The sequence below is a fragment of the Brachionichthys hirsutus genome, chromosome 1, assembly GCF_040956055.1.
Source record: "Brachionichthys hirsutus isolate HB-005 chromosome 1, CSIRO-AGI_Bhir_v1, whole genome shotgun sequence".
NCBI classification, from domain to species: Eukaryota; Metazoa; Chordata; class Actinopteri; order Lophiiformes; family Brachionichthyidae; genus Brachionichthys; species Brachionichthys hirsutus.
The window spans coordinates 3,430,038-3,456,891 of record NC_090897.1 but is presented as its reverse complement, the minus strand read 5'-3'; the positions used below and the strand labels follow the sequence as shown (position 1 = coordinate 3,456,891).

General features: G+C 42.3%; 3 protein-coding genes across 3 annotated transcripts; 1 reads left to right on the top strand and 2 right to left on the bottom strand.

Moving 5' to 3' along the window:
- The first annotated feature begins 998 nt into the window (after positions 1–998).
- On the top strand, positions 999–6,414 carry nkpd1 (NTPase, KAP family P-loop domain containing 1). The gene is made up of 5 exons (XM_068742072.1): positions 999–1,038; positions 2,472–2,588; positions 3,991–4,319; positions 4,426–5,886; positions 6,105–6,414. Exons 1-5 carry the CDS (start codon positions 999–1,001, stop codon positions 6,393–6,395), a joined length of 2,238 nt encoding a protein of 745 aa, XP_068598173.1. The 3' UTR covers positions 6,396–6,414.
- Positions 6,415–8,891: 2,477 nt separating this feature from the next.
- On the bottom strand, positions 8,892–13,297 carry LOC137897768 (LIM and senescent cell antigen-like-containing domain protein 1). Its single transcript, XM_068741906.1, has 10 exons — positions 13,269–13,297; positions 12,273–12,429; positions 12,100–12,166; positions 11,019–11,139; positions 10,788–10,937; positions 10,515–10,665; positions 9,480–9,572; positions 9,351–9,399; positions 9,203–9,278; positions 8,892–9,027 (listed from the first exon to the last, which is right to left on the bottom strand). The coding sequence occupies exons 1-10, from the start codon at positions 13,295–13,297 to the stop codon at positions 8,892–8,894; spliced, it is 1,029 nt and encodes a 342-aa protein (XP_068598007.1).
- A 3,423-nt stretch (positions 13,298–16,720) lies between these two features.
- tgfbrap1 (transforming growth factor, beta receptor associated protein 1) lies at positions 16,721–25,913 on the bottom strand. Its single transcript, XM_068760310.1, has 12 exons — positions 25,217–25,913; positions 24,248–24,442; positions 23,528–23,682; positions 23,317–23,399; positions 23,021–23,201; positions 22,766–22,926; positions 22,251–22,308; positions 22,015–22,158; positions 21,797–21,940; positions 21,073–21,232; positions 20,232–20,683; positions 16,721–19,479 (listed from the first exon to the last, which is right to left on the bottom strand). Exons 1-12 carry the CDS (start codon positions 25,911–25,913, stop codon positions 19,291–19,293), a joined length of 2,619 nt encoding a protein of 872 aa, XP_068616411.1. The 3' UTR covers positions 16,721–19,290.
- Between the last annotated feature and the right edge of the window lie 941 nt (positions 25,914–26,854).

Genomic DNA, 26,854 nt, shown 5'->3' with positions numbered 1-26,854 from the left:
ATGAAGTTCACCACACCTTAACGGTCAAAGCACGCATGCTTCTTTTGTTTCCTGGAACTGTTCAAAGTAGCCGTTCGAGATGCATCAAATTAAAGATCGGGACTGATATGTGGAGCTCAACCAGGTAGGCGTACTTCATCAGAAACACACATCTGCAAGAAAAACAAGCTATAAGTCATATCACAGTGACCTCTCAACACATCAGACATTTGCAATCCTTCAGCGGTTAAACGGGCAAAGTTAAAAATAAAAGCCCATAATTATTCCGTGCTCTCTGCAGAGCGGCTGCGAAGCTATTGTGCGTCCGCAGGCAGGAAGAAAGGGAAACTACTTTGCCAAGAAGAAGAGTGACGGTGTAATATGAGCCGGGGCTTGACACAGCAAAACTGTCGGCATTTCTCCGGTCATAAAAGCACAAACTGCTCTTAAGGTGAGTGCATACCCACACATGAAATTCACACTTTCATCTTTGAGAAGAAAAAAAAACCACTTAAATGTCTGTCAGTCAAAACTCAGAAAAAGGAAATCACTGTGTGGTGTGTTTTATTCTACTCGTGTGAGCACACTGGTGCTTTCTGATGGCGGCGGTCTTTAGTAAACAAACACGTACGTTGAACAGGAACACTGATAGAGAAGCTTCTTGATTTTAAGGGGTTAAAAGTGTCCTATTAACCCTTTAAACTTTCATTTATAGAATTTATAGCTGTTTTTTCCCCCACTGGGAAAGCTGGCATTTCTACACCTTTCTATGTAGCAGGCTTATTCTCACCTTTCACTGGGTAATTAGGAAACATCGGCAGAAGAGCCTCGTAAGGTGTAATTACGCCTCTCCCAAATGACAAAACACTGTCCCAAGCGGGTGTAATGGCTCCTCCACCTCAACGCTGACACCAGCGAGGCGAACAGAAGGTGTGCAGACAGACAAATGCAATGATTGCACTGAGGTCCCTGCCGTTTCTTCCTGTTTGCAGGCGAGACGGATTTTCTGTGAAGGCAGCATGTCCCAGGGTACAGCCACGGTGTGCAGGCCAACGAAAGGTAAAATATCTGCAAGTACTTAATCCTGTAAAGGAACAGCAATCTTCACTTTTAGGAGAAATGCTGTCATGGAATTAAGAGCTCAAGCTCTAATTTACTTTACTTGACAGAGACTACTTAAGGTTGTTCTTCTTCTATTCTGAAGGGACAATTTTCTACATGTAATTATTAAACTGGATGTAAGACTATAATTAAAAGTGATGAAATAAAAAGAAGCCCATCATTAAGCCATGCTTGCTGCCAGTGAAGTCCAGTAAGCTTTAGTTTTTTTTAAAACAATATGACAGTAATTGAAGAATTCATTAGATAGTCAACCCAATAGAGTAAAGGTGTGTGCAAAATACATCTTATAATAGCCTATTTATTACTATTTTATCCACAATAGTACTTAAATTAAAATGAATAATTTCCTTTATTTAGAGCTCCAAGATACAAAAAGAAAACTATTACAAACAGAAGGTGGGGCGCGTGAGATATTCCCAGGGATATGTGCTGAGAGCCATTAATTATACTGAGTTTGATATCTTCCCAATAAGGGTCATATAAACAAATCGATACAACTGCCTGCCACATCTGTGCGACAAAGACCACCCAACCACTTTGAGGACGATGCAGTAATGATTGTTATAAACATTATCACATGTTTTAGGTTTGGGACCTAAAAGCTGAGGCTTCCCAGGAAGTCGTCAATATAATAATAACGAAGACGGCTTCAGCAGGTTCCGTAAAGAAAACTACTTCTTTGTCATGACATGTTTCTTGACATATTTGTGTTTGTGCCACCATTATTAGCGCTAGAGGACATTATGAAATGAGTTTTATATGCAGTCAAAACAAGTTTAACGTCATGGAGTGCAGCTTGGCGAGCATCAAATCCATGTTTTAAGCTCTCCACAAAACACAACACAATATCCGCACATAAAGGAAGGACAACTCGTTCAAAATACTCTTAATAGTCTTAACCCCTGACTGCTACATTAACATTTCAACTCATGCCAACTTTAATCTAGCCTGACAAGGAATAAACAGCAGTGTTAAATGCCAGGGAGAATCCACAGAGGAAGCGCAGCGCTCTTCCTCATCGGCGCGTCATTCACAGCCAACGCGATAGAAACTGTGCTAGGCCTTATTGAGTTTGCCATCAGTAATAATTATTCTTGTGACCTTAGTGCTCTCAGATTTCTTGTGAGCAGTGCGGTAGCGCGGTGGGAAGCACTGTTGCCTCACGGCAAGAAGGTCACGGGTTCAAATCCAGCTTAGAACCAGCTTGAAGCCTTTTGTGTATTCTCCGTGCCAAAAACAGATAAAGAAAGGTAAACCTATAAGAAAGGTCAAACTTGAGCTCTTTTGGTGATTTTTACCTAAACAAAGCCTACGAGAATCCAAAATCAGATGTTAAATGTTGATCATTTTGGGTTTTGTTTTCAATGCAGATGATATTTATGCTTATGCTCTGGCCAAGACCCTCACAAAAGTGTCGTCGCCCGCAACCGTAGGACTCTACTCTGCATGTCGGGATCGACTGAGCATGATCCTCGAAAAAATAGAAGGTAAGGTAATATACCGACCTGCTTTAATAACTGACTGAATCCCTGCAGCAGTGTTCATCTACAGACAGGAACGATAGGATGGTCTTGATGGTCTTTATTGTGTGGGCGGCAATTATAAAAGTGAAACATCAATATTCCTGACAAATCGTTGCCTAGATAGACTTGCAGGCGCTGTACAGAGCAATCCCTTCCCTCCATATCACTTTTAACACTACAAAAATGCATATCTCAAACCAATATCTGTAAGATTTCAAGCATATTTTCATTTAATGTACGATACAGATTTAAATTTCGAGTGAAGAGCAGTAGTAATTTTAAATCCCAGAATGAAAAATGAATAAAATAACAAACTTTATGAAAAGAAATATCTGTATTCAACAAATAAGTGTGTATTGTTGAAATATGTAAGGACTCAAATACAAACTTTATTTTTATTGATGGGTGACATTGAACAGATTGAATAGAGCATGGGCTCCATTCAGATTACGCTCCAATAGAAACAGACATGTTTAAGGTCGTTTCTTTCGCGGTACCCAAAAGGTCTTACATTATTGAGCTGTCACGATGATTTTTCAAATCAGGCCTTATGTTCACTTATAATAGAAAACTTATGTAAGACAGAGGTAAATACTGGTATTCAGAAACTCTGTATTTTAATACCTTGTGCATCTGTGACTTGAACAATTAGAAAAGTAGAACTGTTCTTTCATGAGTTTGTATTTTCACAGAAAATTATTGTTTTACCTGAAACAGAAAGTAGGTTTAGTTGCAATGTCCAGAATGTTTCGTAAGTTAGCCAAAAAGGTACAAATATTCAAGTTACTATTACAGTAACTTGAAGCTATATAACCAGGTTTGATACCATTCTGTGTTGATTTACACATTGATATGTGTAAGGATAAACCAAAGAGTTAAAGTGACACTTGGTCTTTTGATGTGGCAAGAGCTAGAGTAGGTAGAGAAAATGTGTATTTTAGAAATGACAATAGCACCCACCACCACCCTCAACAACACTCTGACCTTCACAAATGTCAGCCATTCTTAATTTGAATTCAATAATCCATCAGTAGCAATCACTCAGGACTGCAATTTAATCTGGCATTCATAGTGAAACACACACTTACACACACACCTACACACACACACCTTGCTCTAACAATAAGCCATGGCGCAAGCGTCAGGTCCGAGAGGGTTGGGGTTTCCAATTTGGAAGAAGAGGCATGATGCTACTAGAAAGAAATGAACTTGGTGGATATTCCTAATTTGGAAATTGCCTTTCTGATTTATGTATCTACTTATTGAACATGTTGGCATGCTGTTCCGTTGGACTTCAACCTCTGCATGTACAAAAACCAGCAGCAGGATTTATCCTAAATGCAAGTTTATGTTTATGTGCCCTCAGTGAACATGAAGCAGCAGGCATCAAGGATCGAGCGGGAGTTTCAAGGAAAAGACAAGCCTCGCTCAGTCTCCCCTTCACTTTGTGGCTTTCTGTCGCTTATTGTGCGACTGCTCTTCTACAGGCCCATTTGGACGAAGAAAAACCAGCAGCACCATAATGTCAGGTTTATTTATGTACATTTCAGTGCCTGGCATTTTGCAGGAAGCGACCTCCTTTGGGCAGGTTTAGCCATTAGGCTGCTTCAGGTTATGCAGGTCAACTTTGGGAAATTACAGCTCGTACTTTACCGATTGGCTCAACACAATGAAGAGGAAGAAGTCAAGAAAAAGGTTAGTGTATTTCAGTAGCTCTGTGTAAACTTGAACCACAGACACGTACATACTGTATGGCAGTTGGATTTATTATAACTCGCTCTGTTTTTTGTAAAACTATTAGATCCTGGAGGACAGTCTTAAGGATTGGCGGTCGAAAAAGGTTTGCTGCTGCCCTCTGTGGTTTCTCGTCTTGTCCGTTCTTCTTGTACCAATTATTGTCATGACATTCGTGCTGACCTTCGAACTTCCCAAACCTGAGTTGGAGTCAGGCCAGGGCGTGAATGAAATGAAGGGCCATGTGAGCATTCTGGAGGGCCTGCTGATCTTCGCATTAGGAGTACCAGCAGCAAGTACAATGAAATTTGTCTTTCTGACAGTCAAGAACCTCGTCGTTAATCTGGATCTGAACATCAAGAAAGGCATGGACAACAAACGGGTCAGCAGTCAACTGGGCTTCATGAACCAAATAAGGAAGGAAATGTGGTTTCTTTCACGTTTCATAAATTTTATGGAAGTGTTTGAGAGGAGAAAGGTCCGCATCGTCCTGAAGATCACCGATCTGGACCGGTGTTCTCCACAAAAAATTGTTGCAGTTCTGAATGCCATCAATATTCTTCTTTCAAATGATGAAAGTCCCTTCATTTCCATTCTAGCTGTAAACCCGAGCATCCTTGTGCAGAAAATCCACTTTGCAGATAGCTGTTTCTGTAAAGAGGAGCGAGCTCATGCGTTGTTGAGCTGCATTGTAACTTTAGCTTTTACGGTCCCACCACTGTGTGATGATTCAAAGTGCGGTTTATTTTACAGCCTCACAAACAATTTGAAGGTCCCCGAGGACAAAAGCACAGGGGAAGACAAGTTGAAAAAGATACCCTGCTCACATGGATCTTCAGGGGAGATTTCAATAGATATGAGAGAGTCACATCCACTGATTGAGAGAACTGAAGCTGCACTGGATGTAAAGGAGGAAGACGAGGAAGGGGAGGTAGAGAAGTTGCTCAGGAGTGTCTTGGCAGGCAAAGAAAGGAATCTACACAAGTACATACTTGATGATTCCATGTCTATGAGAAGAGTGATCAACTCCATTCGGGTAACTGTGATAATCATGAAGGCCTTGAAAAAAGAGCATCCTCAGCCAGAACTCATTGCAGCTTGGGTGGTCCTGGTCAATCAGTGGCCATGCCGTCTCAGCTGGATCATCCAGTGCGTGGAAGATACTCAGCAGAGATATGAGATTGATGGAAAAGGTGAGGCCGCTCTTGGCGATTCAAAGACTTTATGGAAAGTCTTCAGCGAATCCAATGCAGAGCTGTATTCGATGAGTACGCAGATTGAGGACCTCCTCGAGCAAGATGGAGATCCAGAGATGTTTGAGAAATTTCTCAAGGTCGATTTCCAGTTCACCATTAAAGACTTGATGATATTTGAAGTGGCAACAGTGAACCTGGATCACACAATGAGGGAGGAGTTGGCTCAGATCAGAGGGACATCCAGGCTGAAAGACTCTGTTTGGATGAGGAATCTCGCGCCTCTGCCAGTCACAACTATTGTCAAAATGGATATCGAGGACGTATGTAAAGAAGTAAGACATTTAAGTTATTATGTTCCTTAATATTTCATCCCTGGTAGTTTTTAGCAACACCTGTCAAAATGGAAAATGTGATTTGAACAACAAAAAGGGTTTTTTATAATGTGGCCAAATAAGTTCACGTCTTTATGAAGCAGTTAGTCAATAATGTCCTTCTAGACCTGAGATATCACAATCTGATTTTCTTGTCATTCTTTCCTTCTTTTTTATAGTTGGAGAGGATGAAATTCCCCAGTAAGTATGTAGATATTGTGAGAAGTAATGGCATCAGTGGTTCGGCGCTGGTCTTTGGTGATGCAGGTGATCTAAAAGGCCTCCTCGATATGACCGTCGGCGAATGGGCAACTTTCAGACAGCACTTCCTGGGCTTATCATCCCATCTCCAGGCAAAATACAAGAACATGTTACCAAAACCCTCCCATTGTCTCTCAAACCAGCTGCCCAGGCTACCACCACATGCCGCTCCTCACTACTGGTCGAATCCCAGTCTGCTGTACAGCTAACAGTGATGGGGACCAAGAAAGACGATTCTCATTCATTGTGATCACACTGTTTTTCTATGAATTAAAGAACAAAGGCAAATTGAAATGTACATTATTCAGTATGTTGTCTAGCTCCGAACAGAACCAACCTCTGCTCTGTCTTTATGCAAAGTAAATCATCTCCTGCTTCCCGCTTCATGTAACAACAGGCATATCTACTGTTCTTGTTTGATACAGATCATGCAAACAGCTGAAGAATAGAATATTTTTGCATGTTTTCTTCCAACTGTAGGGTGCATGGATGTGGACATGACCAGACTCATTCATTTTCTCATTTTAAGCCATGATAAGAATAGTATGGGAAATCAATATCCCAAAGTAATTAACTTATCTTTGTGTTGGAACAGCCGTAAATTAGCTATTGAGGAGGGTGCACAGCATACCAACACCAAGTGGCGGTATCTCCAGAATGCATGGATCCTATCTGTATTTTCTTATTATGATTTGGCTCTGTTGGGGCTCTTTTTGCACAACAACATCTGGGCTGTATGCTTGGAGACCCCACTCCATAGAAGCTAAAGACAATATGCTAAAATATAGTGATCAGGTTACACAACGGCTTCAGTTTCTCTCGTTCGCTCCCTTGAAATAGAGATAAACGCCAACTCCATCCAAAGTTTTCTTTCATGGACCAATTCTCAATACGGATCAATATATACTGAACATGAAGGAAGAGCATACTTATTACTACGATCAAGTATGCTTCCTCTCCGACACTTTATTCCATCTGTGAAATGCCATATTTTTTGTGTCGGTGTTATAAAAGTTGCAAAACGACCAGGAAGCTTAAAAATCTGGGAAACATGCTACCTAAAGATTGACCGTTATTAAACTGTAAGTCACATTTTATGACCTTCTCTAGAAAAATAAGATGCTCCCAGTGCAGTTTATTTTCAGTCGTTCGTGTTTTTACAGCTCTCTCATGTGCAAGTGTGAAATGCATGAGATGGATGATAAAAAACAATTTAGACTGCGCTAGCGAAAGGTGAGCTTCTTACACAAACGGTGCAAATTGTTGCCTTGATGTTATTACTTTATTTGTAATCAGTGAATGCTTTGATGAGGTGTAATGTGATAAAGCTGAAATGTGTATGGATTCTTCTCACGAGTTTCACAAAGCTAAAATCTGCCAGTTATAATGTAAATATTTTTGGTTGAATATCTCAGCGGTGAAATCCCTTTGATGAGCATACAGCATCTATTTCAGAGGCACTGTCATTGCACTGATTGCAGCCAATAAATTTCACTATGAAATGTTCGGGAATACTTTATTGATCATTAAGCAGAAATGACTTGCAGTATACGTACATATCGGGTGCATAAAAGTGATCAAATTCTTGAAAATCGAAGGTAAATTACATAATACAAGTGTTTAATATAATGATGGGTTATATTAATACAAATGCTTACCAATACAAATATTTTTTATATGGTGCGACACTTCCTGCAGCTGAGGCAATATGTTAACTCATTAATATCTTAAGTGTTTTCATGACAATAAACCCAAATTTCAAATGGTTACCTGAAAGCTGGATTCAAATTGTTGACATTTTTTTTGACTAAAGGGCATAGGAGAGAAACAAAATGGTGAAGCAATTTTGATGCAAAAGTAACAGGAGGCCACAGGAACAAGTTCTAAATATTAAATAGTACCAACAATTAGTGGTTTCAACAAGCTTTGCACCAAATAAAAACACATTTAAAATATTCTTGAAGTGTGTTACTCTTTAATAGTGACCTGAACTTTAAGACAGGGTTGATATATTCAAGGCACGTGTAATTCAACATGATGCAAAAGACTTCACAAACCATCTCCATTAAGTAAGAATAAACTGGGACACCGCGCGTTTGGACAGATGCATTTGGTTACATTGGGAATGTATTTAAAAAAGAACTAATATTGATTGATACTTTCTGTTAACAGTCTAGTTCCCCTGGTTCATTCCTTTTCACCGTCAGTGACACGGGAGGAATACCTCCAGCTCATTTTGGCTAGAAGCAGTTTACTTGCGTCCCAAAGACTCAGCCAGCTTCTTCAGCCTTTTCTTCAACTCCAGAGGAAACTTCTCGTAACACTTTTTACAAACAGGCTTCATGTCAAACTCAACGAACTTGTTCCTGTAAGGAGGTACAAATGATGTCAATATGTAATAGTGAATTAACCCAACCACAGTTTTGCTAATCTGCATATTTATCTTTGCTGCTCCTCTATTTAATAATGTCCTGTATTTGCAGAAATGATGGCGTAAACAAAATTAAATTGAAAATGTTATCACCGTGAATTTCACTGGACCAAGAAGCTAATCAATTACAATCAAAAGATTAAATCTCCAGTAGTGCAGAGACACATTAAAACAAAACATCTGCAGGGGGGGGGCTACCTTTACTTTATGAACCACACGACAGCATGCCACACTGTATTAGTGATTACACAAGGACCAACAACAGACGGGCCAACTACAGACAGACTGGTTTTCTCTTCCGGTCTTTGGCATCGCGCTCACGTCTGGCCAGGCGGCGCTTTAGCTCGTCCGGCATGCGCTCATAGCAGTGCTTGCACACCGGCTTAAGGTCAATTTCAACAAACTTATCTCTTGAGTTGCCGTAGACACAGCAATCGCAGCACGAAAGAGGAGACAATAGAAGATAAGTCACAGCAGGAGGGCGAAATACACAAAAAAGATGAAGACGAGTAAGGGTTAGGAAGACGTGTTGAACTAGAACTCTAAAGTTGGGAAAACCGCACATCAAAGAGCAACCTTACTTACTTGAGAGTGAGTTTGGTGTTGCAGGTGGAGCATGAGAAACAGCTGACACACCAAGCCTTGTTTAGAGCAGACACCACTGGAAAAAAGAACGTTCTGATGAGCAGTCATTCAACGTTCAATTTCATAAAGAAAAGGACTCGATGCTAACCGTCGCCTTCGATCACACGGTTGCAGTGATAGCACACGTCACCAAAGAGCTTGAAAACACAAACAGAGGTAATGAGATACGGCAAACAGAAACGTCGTTTCGTTAAACGGTGAGGAGTTTTCCTCTTACCTGGTTGTAATGAGTCTCGCAGTAAGCCAACCCCTTCCGCTCATAATGCCGATGACCAAGGAAAGGCTTCTCGCATTTGGCGCACACAAAATGCTGTAAATAAAAACATGTTGCTCAGAGAAAGTCGGGGGGGAGCAGATATTTTCAAACGGCAAGAGATGGGGGGGGGGGGAATAATATCAACTGACTAATACATTTTATTTTATCAACTGATAATAACTTAGCATATATATACACATATACATACATACACACACACACACACACACATATATATATATAGCTCAACTGTATTCATGCCTGGCATATAAATTTCCTCTAAATCATTAGATATAATATGAATTTCAGCTAAGGACTGGCTTCAGCATTTAATTGGCTGCTATACACAGTTTAGTCTTGAGTTTATTAAACAGTATAAAATTCAGCCGCCTCCAGAGAGATGAATAAAGCTTGATTTGCTGCACTCTGCCGCAGAATAAAAATATGTTTTTTTTTAAAGTGCTTGCATCAATTCTACTGACTCAAATTAGCTAATTAACAGTGTTTTGGTTCTAAAGTGATTTATTTAATGAATTTTATTTGCATTTAATAACACTAAGGAAATGTTTAATTCATGGCAGACTTTCATTCTGCTTGTGTGTGAAGGCAGCATAAAAAGGTAGTCAGCATGACATTTGTCTTCCATTATAAACCCGTCGATCACAACTGGCTCTGTACAGAAACATTTCATACAGAAACACAGGAAGTTTTACTTTATTTAAGAGGATATGTTTCAGTTACTTAATCCCTATTTTCTCCATCATTATCTGGAAATCTCGGCATGAAACCAGCAGAAAATACATAAAAATTACTCACGCGTGTCTTTCTTCTTTAACCACTGGTGAAAAAACTTCCAAACAAGCAAACAAATACTACCACAAATTAAATTCTAAAAGGCCGGGTGTTTTTCGTTGTTTTTAGGAGCTACAATATAATTAATCAGAAGACCTCAACACAACGGAGCTTTGATAAATATTCGCATTCTTCTTCACACACCTCAACGTGCCACTGCTTGCCCATTGCGTTGACGACACGCCCCTCGATGGGCCTCCTGCAGGCGCCGCAGATCGGTACGCCCATCTTGTCATGGCAGGGCAAACAGTAAAGCTCTCCCTTCAGTTCCCTCGCGTCAGCCGTCAATTCCTTGCTGTGAAAGACGACAACAGGCTCAGAAAGCTCGGATATTTTTCTACATGGTCTTGACCCTGTGCTTTAGCTGATGACGGACGACCTAATCAAACCTTTTTATTCCTTGTAGCAATGACTAACCCGCAATTATTGCAGTTGAAGTGGTCTGGGTGATAGGGGTCACTCTTAAATATCAGCGGCTGCTCCTCGATGATGGCATGGCACTTCTGGCAAATGTATTTGCCCAAGCCACGAGCTTTCTCGCGATTGTGGCACGGGCGACACAGATGCCTAGGGTATGGAAGGAAGAGAAGAGGCCTGTAATGGCTGTCGTAGTGTTACATTGAAGCTGGAATGAGACGGAATACTTACCTGCCAGCATTCTTCACGAATCCCACATCTGCAAGCACAGCCTGGCAAATGTCGCAGCAGAAGCAGTCGGGGTGCCAACTATTGTTCATAGCCTTAATGACACGGCCGATGATGAACTCCCCTAAGTAAAACAATGAGCGCCGAGCTTAGGGCAAGTCAAAGTTTGAGTTTTTGATTTGATTTTTTTACATTTCCTGGGACTGCCTGCTCTTTTTTGAGCGCTGTATATTTCTTCCTAATGACCACTTCATTACAGAGATCTAGCGGTTCTATAATGCACTGCAGCGTTTTCTATAATGTTCTCAAAGAGACACTTCAATGTTGACTGCATTATAATTGTCGATTAATTTAATTAGAGCATGTTTAGTCTTTCCCTCGACACACTCGAGCAGTATTTAAATTAAACTTATGTAGCGCTAAAGTGCATCTTGGGTGATGCAGACACGAGTGGGAAGATCTAAATAGGAGTATGAATGCACTTAAAAAGATCAGTGGGAATGCATTGAGATATGATCCCTCTCAAATAATGGATGCTTGCTTCCACATAGCTTACATACATCAGTGTGGTTGCACTTAATTCTTTATTTGCAGCAAACACTGCATGCAAAGCATGAAGGGTTTTTCAAACAGGACTGTCAAATGAATAGAAAATAATCTGGGAATCTTTTTTGTGCAAAAACTGGAACAAATAAAATGGATTGGAATCACGAGTGCAGAATGAATGGCAGTGTCACTAAAACCACTAAATTAGTACGTCGTTTATATTTTAATGAGATGATCTTATGTCAAAGTTCCCCACAGATAAATAACCCTAACTTCACACATCAGTGCCCACAAATAAAATCAATAGATGCAGCGATGTATAATGACAAATAACCACTAGAGGCCCACCTGAAATGTATTGAGGTACCATACGTAAAATACCGTATATAGATCTTGAACAATAATCCCTAGTCGTGGATGTAGTCCAAAGACAGGACCCAACTCCAATAACTATACGGTACGTTGTTGCCGGTCTTTGTGGGGGTACAAACAACCCTAAAATGACCAGAGCCGGTGAGCAAGGCTCTAGAACACTCACCACACTGGTGGCAGCAAGGGGCAAAGAGCATCTGGAAGTCGTGTTCACAATATTTTCTTCCTTCAAACTGTTAAAAGAAAAAAAAAAAAAAAAAGCCATCATTCCTTCATGCAAAGTTCGGCATACGTGTTTCCTTGTGGAAATGAACCCCGATGGCTATCCGAGTCCCGTACCTCATAGAAGAGTCCCTCTGGAAACTGCTGGAAACACTGGGCGCACACAAAGCAGTGCTCGTGGTACAGTTCTCCGTTGCTATTGACAATCTTCTCAGTCGCAGCGAAGCCGCTCTTGCATCGCTCGCAGGCCGCGGCGGCCAGGGCGTTAGCGATGCTGTGGCAGAAAACAGATATCAGTGCCGGCGTTTATCATTTCTCACATAACCCCCATAATAACCGACGCGCTCGTTTCAACAGCTGATGGCAAGCCGGAAGGAATTAATAACGTGTGAATCACTTTACTCAATGCAGAGTCAACACCAAATTTGGTCAAGGTCAGAGAGATGGTGCAGACTCTCTCTCTCTCTCTCTCTCTCTCTCACTCTCTCTCTCACACACACACACACACACACTAATACAATGATCTATAAATAGAATCAGATTGTATCTTAGTCATATAAAATCCAATGATATGCCACTGAAGGCCAAATTATATTTTATAATGTAATAACTTTACAGGCCAATGCCAACTGTGGGATTATGTGAATTACTGAGAGGAACCAAAGTAAATGATATGCTAAACTGCGTACTTCAACCAATGACACGCCATCATTGATAGTAGTAACTATCTGCAAGTAACGGTACTTTGTAATTAATCCGTTAAACTGCACGCATAAAGGAGATTCTAAAGGAATGGTGAGGACTAAATAAAGTTTCCGGACGGACAGCTGTACGGCTAACTAGCATGCTAGCTAACCCCACATAACTCCTGCATGGGGGAAACAGCATTATAGCGCATTGGACAATTAACTGTTTGATGTAATAATACACAAAGGACTCCTTACGCGGACGAACGTGTACATAATGACATAAAAGTGACATTTATTCTCGTGGTTCTCTTCGTTTACTTTACACCATTTATTACTAAGACAATATAAAATACCGTTAGCTTTAGCTTCCTAGCATACATCTTTATCAATGTTTGCCTTTACGGACACAAATAAAAACCCTCACCTGCCCGTCATCCCCGCCACGCCCAGCATCACCTCTTGGCAAGACAGTTCTAGAAGTGATTTTAGATTCACATGAACGGAGCGTTTATTCTTGTCGCCGAGTTGCCGAAGTTTTCAGGGAACACAGATTTGACTGCCGCCCCAGACTCGTTTCGTCTCCTACTACGGCGAAGGCATAATCCGCCCTCCTCTGCAGTTGATTGGCTGGTAGCGGATGCCTTACTAGTTTGGGTGGGCGGGTTTAGACTTGATGGGCGTTGAATGATTCGTTAAGAATATCCAGATAAGCCAATCAGATGGAGAATACGGTGTGTCGCCGGCGTCGCCGTAGTAGAATTCAGACACATGCAGGTGCTGGTCATATAATTAGAATATCGTGGGAAAAAGATTATTTATTTCAGTAATGCCATTCAGAAAGTGAAACTTGTGTATTATATTTATTAATTACGCACATTTCAAATATTCAAATATTTTAATTTTGATGATTATAACTGACAACGAATAAAATTCAAAAATTCAATGTCTTAGGAAATTAGAATATTGTGCCAAGGTTCAATATTGAAGACACCTGGTGCCACTCTAATCAGTTCATTAACTCAAAACACCTGCAAAGCCCTTTAAATGCTCTCTCAGTCCAGTTCTCTAATCCAATGTTATGTTCTCTGATAAACTGGTCTTTAGGTTACCCTCGACATGAGGAATTCAACCATCTGTGCTGCAATTAGGTCGAACCAATATGTCTCTATCCTTCGCGAGCCCCAGACGACGACTCCTACCGACTTTGAGGATCCCTGACATTTCCTCAGCGCAAAGTTGACATTTTAGGTTATGAAAGAAATATCTCAACAACCATCGGAGGGATTGTCATACTTTAATACAGCTAATCACACACATTGATAATAACGTATTTAATAAAACAAACATTCATTCTATCCTGACAGCAAAGTGTACAGGAAGCAACATCCTCATCGTCCACCTTGAAACGGCATTCTTCCACTCTAGTGCAACATAAATATTTAGTTCTTACAAATTCAGGCACACATTGAGATTCATCAACATTCAGCTGCCACACTGTCCTGATCCAAATGAGCGCTGGGTGTGTCTGGACGATTACTTGTTTTCTTTAAATGCCAGTTTGAGAAGGTGTGATCACGAACAAGCTGTCACCGTTTTCATAACTTTGTTCTGCAAATCTTACGTTGTCTTTCTAGAGTTTACTGAATATCATAAATAACATATTTAACTCAATATCAACAAATCCTTATCTTATAATGGTGATAACCCCCCTCTAATGCAGGTATAGTGACGTGAGGGCTACTTTCTGAAGCTACAACCTGACTGAATGCATCAGCACATGGATTTTATTTACACTATCACCTTTTAATGGCTCTGCCTGCATACGATGGAATAGAGAATATTACAGAGAAATTCCTGTTAACTTCCATTGAAACGCGTCACCCCTGAAAAATACACGGATATACACAAAACAATAATAACTAAATGAGATGACGACACATTATTTTCTGCTTTCCTGCTTTGGAGTACACTTGATTACAGTGAAAATAATTATGAGTAAATGGGAAAATCAAGATTATCTCTCAAAATGTAATGGGATCTAAGTTAGCCCAAGACTCATCTTCGGATTTGTTTTTCCATCAAGATCCATCCTGCCATTTTTCCGTAATCCTTTCTACCAAACAGACAAACAAGCAAGCGGCGTCAAAAACATAGCCTCCTTGGTGGAGGTATTACCAGTCATCACAACTGGCAGGCAGTGTTCTTTTTGAAACGTTGTCCCCAGGGGGACGGTTTTGTCGGAGGCAAGGATTGAACGCAGGTGTTCATTTTCTACTTTCAGCCGCGTCGGAGGTCTGCCATTCATTGTGTAACAGCAAGCCCGCCCGTCATTGGCCAGGGTGATGCTGTCAAGTGGCTCCTTCTTCAGAAGCGGCTTCAGGACTCATGTCTCCTCCTCCACAGGCTTGGTGGTGTTCCATGCAGTGGATATCCCATAATGTCCCATCTGTTTTTGAGCTACAATTCTGCTCTCAAACATTTTAAGCACAAGAATGAGATGTGAAAAGGTCACAACAACCAAGAAATAAAGACAACTTGTCAAATAGCTTTCCGGCCCTTCATGTAGCAGTTTCGGTTTCTTATCAAAAAGGAAGGAAATGAAGAGGCTTTTACTTTAAAGGTTCTAAATTGACACCATGAGGTAAAACCGGCATCCTTTTTGCAAATAGCTCTTTATGAAAAACGGAAACAGCTGCATGTTTAAATGTTTTTGTTGTCATTTTAAGATCTTTGAAGTCCCTTTTAAAACATCTTAACTTCTACAAACCCTCTGCTCAGGTATTGCTCGGGCTCTATACTGCCCTCATTTGGTTCAAATTGCTTCAGGATTTTCCGAACCGCTTCGTTTGGGGGAAATATTCTGCAGATTGATTCATTCAATAATCGAACTGTTTGGACGCCTGTTCCATGCGGTGTATGCTGAACACAGCAGCGTTATGCAGTCGAGCACGGAGGTGACCGTGTCGCGTTGGAGATATTTTGCCGTCTCAGGATCAGGATGATTTACTGTAATTGAGGGAAGCTGATAGAGAGGATAGGTCTTTGTTCCATACATGCGCCATTGAGCCTTGAGCAACCATGACTGTTGCTGCATCACCGATTGTCCTTCCTAGGACCACTTATAAGTGGGTACGAACCCCTGCAGACCAGAGACCCGTCACAATTTGTCCCTTCGTCAAAGTCGCTCAGATCATCACCGTTTTATACTTTTCCCGTTTCCGGCACTTGAACCTCAAGGGCTAAATATTCACTCCATTCCGACATCAATCGGTCACTGACACGCGTACGCCTTAAGGTACGCTGCAAATCTTGTTAATATCCATCTAAATGTACCCTGTGCCAAATGTAGGCGCTTGTTAACATTCAAATGTCAGACCACGTGGCCCCCCACCCAGTAAAGTGGCTCGAACATCCTTGCTCCCATTTCTGTGCTGCTCTCAAGGTGTGAGGCACGTACCATGCAGCGTTGCAAAGGAGCTAATGCTGCGTATCTCACCTTGAATGTGAATGGTAGTCAAGTATAGTACTCAAGTACTGCCCTTTCAGTCTACTATGGATTAAATGTATCCATTAACAGCAAAATGTAAGGATATGATCTATTCTATCGTATATTGCATATTAAATTGATGTCAAACTGTGTTTTTCTATATAAATACATTTCGCTTTGATCAGCGGTGAACAGGAAATTGATTGAAATATTAAACCAATCAAGTTTTCCTTGTTTTTTCTCATGACAATTAAACCCAAATTACCTTCATTGTTGAAATCCATTACAAAAAAAAGGGGGGGGGGGGCGCAATGTCCTGCTTCTTAGCGCCAATATTAATGTACACAAGGAAACACGAAATTGCATCGACATGTATTCATAAATCTTGCGTTTATTAAAATGGGACGGACACTTTGTACATCTCATCCACATTGATTTAGAAAGCAACAAACATGTACAAATGCAATATATACATACCAGTATACATATATTTATAAAATACAACAGCATTTATTTATTTTTTTCCCCACATAAATGCGCTGTATTTTTTTATTATTATGGTTGGCCTTGGTGGCGGTTTGGTGACCCTTCAAAGCAAGCTACACCTAAACTGACAGAAAAAGGCTGAGCTTAAGCTTTGAGTTTCTGTTATGGAAAGTAGCTACAATATTCACATGTCCAGCTTAGAATAAAAAGAATCCAATGTTCATGGTACAATCAAAAGAACGCGAGCATCGACAGCACACCACCAGAGAACCAAGCAAAATCCCACGAGAAAGTTAGACAATCAAAAAAGGAGAAAATGAAACGAGACACGCTCTGCTGTCGTTGTTGGCAGCACTTCACAATGTCATCCATTTGGAGGCTTGGTTTTGATCGTGGAGTTACATTTGCTTCTCAGAGCTATATTGGCCACGCAGTGAAAGGCCAGTGTTTCAACTCTTCCTGACCTTAGAGAAGCCACAACCTATCAAAAAAAATCCTACGTCTTCAATTAGAAACATATCTCTGGGACGGCATTGTTAAAAATGACAAAATAAAAGTGTATTCTGTGTACAGCAACCATGAAAGCGCTCCAAATGAGGAACAGGCATTCTGACGACACGCCCTTCATGCTACACTGCACAGCTGACTTTGGCTTCCTTCCATTTTTGAGAGGGGTGTCACAATGAAAAGGTCAACGATGTAACTTCAGCAGTCAGAGAGGAAACTGGGATCACATTAGGTTCGGTGCGCACGCATTTTTCACACAAGAAATGTCATTGTCTGCAACGGAGTCACGCGTCATCGTTTGACGACCGTCTCAATCCGGGCATTCTTCAGTCGCTTCTTAAAGCCAAGACCAATACGCACGTGACAGATTGCAGTGTGGGTGAAAGGAAGTTGAATAGATTGGGGGGGGGGGGGGGGATTAGGTTCAAAAAGGTTTTCTTCCCAAGTAAATTAACATTAACCAACATTAATATGTACTGTATGTCTCCTCCTGTGGTGTGGAACTTGCCTGACGTCCAACTGAATCTACTTTTTGATACTCATGTAATTTTAACGCGTTTACACATCGCCATCTACTGGTCAATGTATTACAACTGCAATAAAAAGAGTTTTTTTTGGTATACAGATAAATTAAGCACACATGGAATAAGAGATTAACCACAACCGGTATCTCCTGCAACACAAGGACAATTTTTACTCTCAAGGCAGGAATGAACCCTTTCCTGTCCTGAAGGAAAAGATATTGAGGAACACCGTTTCCCATCAGCCTTGCTTGTACTCTCTTTGTGCATTTTGATGGATCCGTTTTAAATTGCAAACTATTGATACATTCTGAAATAATACTTTTAAACTTCGTTGTCTCCATGTGAAACTGATCATCACATATTTCCTGGCCAATCAATGAAAAATTCATCCACGACGGCTAGCAGGCTCGATCGCTCACTTTATTTCATTTGTCACTCAAAACCAGATAACTTCTGTTCAACGCCTCTGTACCGCAGCACTTCCTGTCATGCTTCTCAGTATGTCTCACATATTGAGAAAGGGAGTTTTTTTGTTTTTGGCTTGTTTAAAAAAACAACGATTTGTTGCCGTCACTTCAGGACGAAATCCTCATTTAAATAGCGATCATAGATTTCATAAAGTGTTGACTCTTTTATTACTCCACAGAGGGACGGCATCTTCATCACAGGAAATCGAAATGCGTTTGCTGTCAACAAACGAAACACAAATATAACATCAACTGACCTCACGAGATCCCAGAGATTTAAAAGACCGACATCAAAGACCTCGTTTCAATCAGTAATGACGAGTCTCTGCAGAATCAGACATTAAAACCATCCATGCTTCAGAAATATTTGCAACAAGTTTCAGTATTGTGTCTTCAGTAGTTCAAGCAAAGAAGATGACGTGCAAACCGCAGAGCCCAGAGAGTAGCACGTGATCCTATCTTTAATTCATTCTGTGTTTAACTGGATTAAATGACCAGATGCTCAGTTTCCGCTTCTATAAAATCTTGCAGTCTGAAAGTGTGTTGATGATTATGTCACAGGAATCAACGCATGAAATCATCCATCTCTGCCCAGCGCTCTCTCACACAAGCTTTCTGTGGTTACATTCACATTACAAGCCCCGTCGTTCAATTCCATCAGATTTGACTGTTTACTAATTATAAATTACCCGTTTGTAGCTCAGATTTAAAAAAATCTGCACGAGTAAAACAAAGTCATTTTCAGACAATTTTAATGAGATGCCGGAAGCGTGAATTTTGATTCTACCGTTCTCATCCATGCTTGTAAAATAAAAAAGAAAAATGGAATGGAGTGTCTTCAGCCTCTTAATGTGAATGTACTCTGTGTTGCTCAGCAGCTCCAAGGCAGGCTCGATAACAGCAATGGGTGTTCTGTGCTTCTCATTCATCCACAAACCCAGTACACGTCCCTGTTTTTAACCTGCAGCCCCCGTCTCACGTGTGTTTACTGCTATTAGTTAACCGTTTTTTAATGGGAGAGCCTCTTACTCTCTGGGCAGCACAGTGGGTGTGGACGGGGACTCCACCTGGTAAACACACCACGTTAGGGTCGCTGAAGGTGTTGTGGCACAAGTGGCATCCCTTCTTTTCAGAAACAAAGATCGGTTTCTTCCGTTCTTTCAACTGTGGAAAAACAACAATTATGATTTATGACAACTGAAAGCGATAACGAGTCGTTACCTCCGCTAAGGAGGTCATGTTTTGACAGCATTTGTTTGTCTGTTAGCAAGATTACTTAAAAACTACTAGATGGATCTTGATGGGAAAAAAAAATCCTGAAGATGGGTCGTGGTCTAACTTAGATCCCATTAAATTTTAAGAGCGATCCGGACACCCGTCTGGATACAAAGAAATCTGGATTTTTCCTATTTACCTCTAATGGAGGCTTTCTCAAAGAAATATAATCTTGTAAAATACGCATTCAATTCACTCAGCAAAACTCAGTCATAAAGGAATCCGATATGAACCATCATGAAAAATGTCTTCTGGATCTGATCCAGAATGAGGTTAAGAACATGAAAACTCCATTTATGGGTTAAAAAATCAGTTATGAATACACATTAACTCTGATTCACTTTTACTTTTCATGGTTGCTGTATAAAGATACCAAGAATCATGATCCAGATCACCGTGTGGACGGTGTAAATCCAATTAGGAGGGGAATGAGCTGCTTGGGGGAGGTCTGCGCTGTTCGAGTAATTTTCTAGTTATTACTGCTAACCCTTTAAACTAAGGTTTTATCGTGGTTTAAACTAAACAGAAAATGTCATGAACAAATACAAAGTGATCATACTCAACCATATCAAACAGAAGATTCAGCTTGTACTTAATTAATGTTCACTTTTTTTTTTTTTTACACAACGTGTGCTTCTCACCCTGTCGTGCAACAGCTGAAGGTTCTCAGAGCGGGACAGCCCCAAAGTGATCTGGGCGGTGCGACAGGCGTGCACGCTGGCCCTGACCGCTCGACCCAGGAAGGGACGCAGCAGCTGCAGCGACCAACCCTCGGGGAGCACGCTCAGGACTCTGACCGCGTCGAACACCTCGCCGTGTCCATTCAGGAGGTCCACCGCTGCCATCTTCATGTCCGCGCTGCCGCCTCCCGCCGCGGTCTGGTTCCCGTCTAGATACACGCCCAAAAGCAGGTGGAAGAGCCGCTGCTGGTAAGCAGGGTCCCGGCAGGACGAGGCCCACGTGCAGAAGGCCTCGGCAGACGGGAAGTCTTTCAGCTCGTGCACCAATATGTGCAGGGCTTTGTCGTGCTCCTCCAGTTTTCCATGTAGTGTCGCACGTTCTAGCAGCAGCTGCTCACAGTTCTCCATCTTACCTGAATGGAGCAGGACATTAACTCTTTGAGTGCCATTAAGGTCTAAAGATGGGTTTTTTATAACCCAAACATTCACTGCCAACCCCGACATTGAAATCGGACACTCTTCAACCGCCAATGACTGCGTAACAAAAGATTATAGGGAGGCACTTTATTTTCCTGATGAAAGGAGACTTTAATCTTTTGGTAGGTTCGGTGTGTGCATGGTCGTAGTAAAGAATATTCTCTGGGGCTTGGCAAAAATCGGGAAAAATGCGCGAAAACTGGGGCACTCGGCATATAAAATCTCATTACAAGTTGATTAGACACTTTTAAGAGCTGCTGACAAAAGTCCCCACAAATATAAACGCAATCCATCATAAAAATGTATCTCCAGACCAGAGTCTTACCCAACAGAAACTGAACCCGGTACAGGTCGGACTCTCTGAGCAGCGCTCGCAGCCTCTCTCTGGCTCTGGCGAGCTGCTCTTCATCCGTCGGCGAATCCGACAGCAGTGACAAAACCCTCTCCAGGTAGAGTACAGCCAGGTGTGTGTGGAACTTCTCTTTCTGCATCCGCGCACAGGGAATAAAGCAAAACGTGGTCAACAAACTTCCCATCGCGAATGCAGCTAAATTCCCCCCAAAATAAGGATCTAACCTTCAACACTCGATTCATCGGATTGTCTACATAAATATTGGGGGTCATTCAAGATTATTTAAATGATATAAACGACTAAAAAAAAAAACAATGTTTTAATGAGATGTTTGCAGCTGGATGGAGATGCTGAGAAGAAAGAACATATTGGAGCCTCTCCAACAGATCGGACATCAGGATCAGCGGACGTGCTAATTACGGCGTGTAGACTTTCATGCAAACGGGTACTCATAGTTGTGTTGAAGGACTCCAGGGTGGAATCAGGCAGAAGCAGAGGATGCACAAAACCAAAAAGTAACTCATGAATCTGAAATAATGTGAACATCGGGGTGGCTTTTACCTGAAAGTTGCTGTAACTCAGAAAATATTGTTAGCGTGAAGGTAAACGCTGAAGTCAGCACACCAAAGAAAGCTGATGATACTAACGGGGTCTAAAGCCTCTGCTCCACCATTCAGCTGATCAGTTTATATCACACCTGTATCTTTTTCTCCAGTACCAGGTGTTCCAAGTAGAGAAGCAGCGCCTGGCTGTGCTTTCCCAGGTAAACGATGACATCATCAGGGTTCAGTTCTGACTGAGCTTTAATGTCAGGCCTCTTGGTGAAGATGTGGACACCTATCTACGAACACAAGTGAAGCTCGGTTAAAATGCTCGAGCCCAGTTTAAACATCAACCCCGGTCTAGGTAACCTACGGGGGGATCCTTCTGCAGGGCCCAGTCTGCATACTTCCATACGAGGTCCACACTGGAACAGGAACAGAGGAAGTCCACGATGTACTCGTACAGGTCCGATCTGGTGGAGTCCTGCAGATCACCATCGACCACCCGAATCCACAGCTGTCGAGGCAAACACAAGAAAGCACTTCAGATTTCTGAGCATCATCTCGTTAGGGAGTCTTTTGTCAGAAGCAAAATTCGCCTGTTCCCACCTGGAGCGCTGCGGAATCCTGACCATTATAATTATAGAGCAGCCCAAGCGCAAAATATCTGAGTGGGAGAGGAAAAGACTGGTTTTATTTTTATAAAAAAGTCATTCAACAGATGAAAGTGGACATGGTGCCAAAGCTCGACCGAGGTAGTAATTAACAGAACACAAGGGAAAATATTTACCCAGAAAATGCCCTCTTTGGGTCAGTCCCTCCAGATATCAGCACATGTTTATGACTGGATAATGATTCCCAGTGTCCACCGTGTTCATTTATCAGCTAATTAGCACAGTCTTACACAAAAGACATGATTGACATGACCATTTCGCACCAATTACATTTTATCAAGCATTTAACCGTGCAAAACAAGCATCGGGAGCACATCCATAATTTAACAATGTGTAAATGAGAATGATTTTATTTGTGTTAATTCCAAGAAATACCCTTTGGCCAATGCAGAAGCTATAAAAACTATTAAAGTCTGTGTTTGTGTGAAAATGGACGGCAAGAATGCACACTTGTGGTACTTCTCCAACCATGGGATGCTGTCTGCGAGCAGGCAGGCATTGTCTGAGGCTACCAGGTCCAGAAGGCTGTCGTGATCCTGCTCAGCGTACAGCTTTAACAGCGCCGTGTCCACGTCGTCCCTGAAGCCGTTCGCCACCTCTGTGCTCCGTACCTCCATGTGGAAATGCAGAAAGCAACATCGGACAGGTGAACTCGCTGCGGCGTTACGTGTAACGTATTCATGTCGCACCTTCTACTCCATTTACCTCTCTTAAATAGCTGATGAGGAACTTCTTGCAACGCAGCACTTTTTCCTGGTCGCCCTGCGCCAGGTGGTTGAGATCGGCAAACACGTGGAGGGGAGGGTGGCAGCGTGTGAACGAAGAGGAAGCCGGAAGCAGCAGCGGATAGAGGGCGATGAGCTCCCGGACGTCCAGCTGACCCTTCCTGCAGACAGAAAAGCGGCGCCACAAAAAGTCGAGGGGGCGACACGGCTACCTTCCAACCGTGTCTTCGCTATTTGTTAGAAAGAAAATTGATCATCTGCCGACTCGACTCCCACCTGAAGTGCTCTTTTGCTTCGAGAAACTGCAGTTGTCCAAACTGGATGAATCCCGCCTGCTGGAGGATTCTTCTGTGCAAGATCTGTACATGGGGGGGGGGGGGGGGTTACAACTACTGTCAGTAATGTGATAAGTGTCTTTTTATACCGTGCTCGTCATGATTTTGGTTCAGGAGGGTTACACCCATCTTGGCATGAGGCTGTTTGTCACCTGGAACTTGTCTTTGGGAATATTTCTCTGTGCTCCCTCAGTGAGGACGAGCGCCTCCTCCACCCTGCGTCCAGCCAGTAAATCCTGGATCTGTCTCTCCAGTGGAAGAGGCACGAGGACGTACACCGCCTTAGTGGAGGCCAGAATGACCTTCCCTAAAAAAAACACAGACATGTCAGACCCCCAAAATACACAGTGACATCGCTGGCTTGTCTACACGCGACCGACAGACTCGTTATAATCCTTGATTCCTGCGTCTTAAATGTTGTCCTTCGGAGATAATCAAGTAATCAATAATCCGAGCCTCCTCAGAGTTTAACAACAACAGTTCACTCGCTTATTTTACAAAAGCTTTTTTGAGTGATATGTTTCTTTTAACGCTGAACCGAAAAGGTTTGGGAGGGGGGGGGGGTGTTTAAAAGATCAATACCCCTATGTTCGGCGCTGCACATCTATCAGCGGCTCACCACCAAAAGGTCTTGGTTTCAAATGAAAGCGAGCCGTGACTCTTGACTCTTGCTTTCCCTGAGCCGTTTAATAACCAAGACCGCTTTTCCAATTCTGCACCCAAGACTGACTCAACGTCCGCCATGGAACAGGCAAATCGAAGGGGAAGTCTCATTGGGAAAAAAGCTAAACCGCAGTACCGATTAGATGATTACTTCTTACAAATAGGGGATTTGGACTGGAAATCACAGCGAGAACAATAAGTGAGGATACCTTCAAAGTCCTGCAGAATGTGCCCGTCCCTGAATGAGAGCGTCTGTTTAAGCTGTTGGTCCAACATGCTGTGGACGGTGACGAAGCTCTCATCCAAAGCCACGACGTACGGAAAGCACACGGTGGCACCGATCACGCTCTCCGACCAGTTGACCGGAGCCCGCTGAGACACCCCTTCTGCATTGGCGAACATTCCTGATATGGGGGGGAGGGACAATTTTAAGAACAAACAGAAGAATGTCATTTATCAAGAAATACTCCCAGCTTGAAAACACCCAAAAGGATTTCTAAGATAATATAATGCACGTTACTTCCTGTTAACCAAATAAATAGATTCATCAGTTCACGTTTCTGTTAAAACTGACTCTTTATGAGTCAGTCACTCTTTATGTTTTTCCATTGCATGAAACCGACTCGCATATTTCGCTTTCCATTAGTTAAAATTCCAAGTACCTGGTGTGTTTTTTTTTTGGTGTCGCCTCTATTGAGGTAAAAAATAAAAAAAATAAAATGGGGACGTCCTAAAAGTTGATGAAAAACACTGCAGGAGATTTCCCTCCTCGTCTTGTTCGCTTCTATATTTCTTTTCTATATTTGTCTCGCTGCTTTGAGACTCAACCATGACATCGATATTCTCCAATGCTTCTGTGTACGAGTGCGTCCCGCTCAAAAATGCGCAGCGTTACTATAACAACCAACTACACTGAGGTGGCATTATGGGAAACTGCATCCAGAGAAGCCGAGGAGAAGCTCGCAGTCCCTCCTGACGCTGCTGACGTTGCACGTCGATGTAACATCCACCGTCGGCTCAGGAGCACATAGAAATACTAATTTTAACTAATGTTACCATCCGTGCAAAAAAAGCCAAATAAATCAACGGTGTTGTAAATTAAACGCGAGCGTGTTTAATTCATTATAACGCATTTTTTTGACGCAGCGACTACAATGCTTTCAAAGAGCCAGACGTACCCAGACCGCCAGGCGCCGCCAAGAGGAACTCCTCCCTGGCGATCCGCTTCACAATCGGTCTCCTCTCCTCGCTGTTGTAAGGGAAGAGGTCCTGGGAGGATCCCGTCTTGTAGTTCAGAATTATGTATTGTGTTGCGAGAGCGAGGCACAAGAAGTAACCGTCGAGGCTGATGGTGCAGGGCTGCTCGGGAGTGGTCACCTCCTTGACCAGCTGCATTCTGTCCTCGTGCACGGTGTAGATCTGCACCGTTCGCCGTTTGGAGGAGAGCACGCCCAATTCCACGCAGAACGGGTCACAGTTCACCGGGTTCTCGTTGATGCTGAACGCGGTCACCCCTCGGATCTTGACGCCGCCTCCTACCAGCGAGGGCACCGTCTCCAGCGTCTCCATGTCGACGAGAAACAACGTTCCATCGCAGAGGACCATCAGGCGCTTCAACGCGGAGGCGGCGCGCAGCTCAGCGGCTGGTTTCTTGAGGCCCAGATATTTCTGTTGCAGCTTCTGAGCCGAGTATTTCAACGTCCCCGTGGAGGAGGCGACCTCGTCGAGCAGGAAGTGGTGGATGAAGCAGTCGTTGGTGCCCATGTACAGATGCTTGCCACAGCATTCGATGCATTCTATGTTGATGCGAGCCTTGTCACCCATCAGGAGATCTCGCTCCACAGCGGGGACCAGCTCAAATGCTTTCACACTCATCTCAGTCAAGGCATCGACACTGGGTGAAACGAAAATGCAGACAAATCAGTAGGACAGTGCGTTGAAAGACATTTTCTTGTGAGGCACTATTCGGTCAAAAGCAAAGTACAAATTAGTACCTGCTGGAAACTAAGGTTCTCCGTTCTGTCATGTTTATTATTATTTTTTGCCTCAAACACACAGTGATGCCTTTATTTCACGTAGGAGGGAAGCCTGCAATGGGACAAATTCCCTCGTTTCTGATCTTTTGGCGCAACTCGGACAATGAGGATCTTTTTTTATTTGAGAAATAGGATTTTTGATTTGGCCTGATTGTATTACGTTTGCTATGCCCCATTTTAAAAAGGCAATAAATGTGAAAATTATCATTCTTTTTTTGTCTCCAAGGTTTCTTTGATCATTTGTTAAACTTATTAGAAGTTATATTATGTAGTTAGCATAACACTTTATTGTATATTAAAGCCCATGTTTACTACCGTGTTAGAAACGTGCATGAATATAAAGTATGAGTGCTTTGTTTTTGCAAATGTGCGCAATGCACATCTTGTAGGTCCACATGGGATGGGCGTTCATCTTCAAAGATAACATGTACAGCCTTACAAAGTCTGCCCTTCCATTGTGTAAACCTCCTGTATGACATCACGAAATGTTATTTGTGAAAAGGATTAATGATCCACCCTTCAGCGTTGCTCAACAACCAACGACATTAGCATTACCTAGCTTTCAAATTACACCGACCCGACAGCAGCACAACGACGCGTTCTGGTTCACGCTACTTATTCGAGGTGGAATAGTTCAATGCAAAACACGCCGACTAAGACTGAACGAAAAGGAAAGAAAAATGGATGGTTTTTAAGTGATCAGCTAGCTTCTTGTCATGGCTAAATAAGCTAACGCTAGCTTAAAAAAGACGTGGTGCCACTGCTAGCAAGCTAACGAAC

Coding starts and splice junctions, on each gene's coding strand:
- nkpd1 (XM_068742072.1), top strand. CDS start 999: ATGTCCCAGGGTACAGCCACGGTGTGCAGGCCAACGAAAG. Junction 2,589..3,990: donor GATCCTCGAAAAAATAGAAG/GTAAGGTAATAT, acceptor ATGTGCCCTCAG/TGAACATGAAGCAGCAGGCA. Junction 5,887..6,104: donor TCGAGGACGTATGTAAAGAA/GTAAGACATTTA, acceptor TCTTTTTTATAG/TTGGAGAGGATGAAATTCCC.
- LOC137897768 (XM_068741906.1), bottom strand. CDS start 13,297: ATGCTGGGCGTGGCGGGGATGACGGGCAG. Junction 10,666..10,787: donor TTCAACTGCAATAATTGCGG/GTTAGTCATTGC, acceptor CGTCTTTCACAG/CAAGGAATTGACGGCTGACG. Junction 9,279..9,350: donor CCGTGTGATCGAAGGCGACG/GTTAGCATCGAG, acceptor TCTTTTTTCCAG/TGGTGTCTGCTCTAAACAAG.
- tgfbrap1 (XM_068760310.1), bottom strand. CDS start 25,913: ATGAGTGTGAAAGCATTTGAGCTGGTCCCCGCTGTGGAGCGAGATCTC. Junction 24,443..25,216: donor GGCGGCGCCTGGCGGTCTGG/GTACGTCTGGCT, acceptor CCCCCATATCAG/GAATGTTCGCCAATGCAGAA. Junction 21,941..22,014: donor CCCTGCAGAAGGATCCCCCC/GTAGGTTACCTA, acceptor TTGTGTTCGTAG/ATAGGTGTCCACATCTTCAC.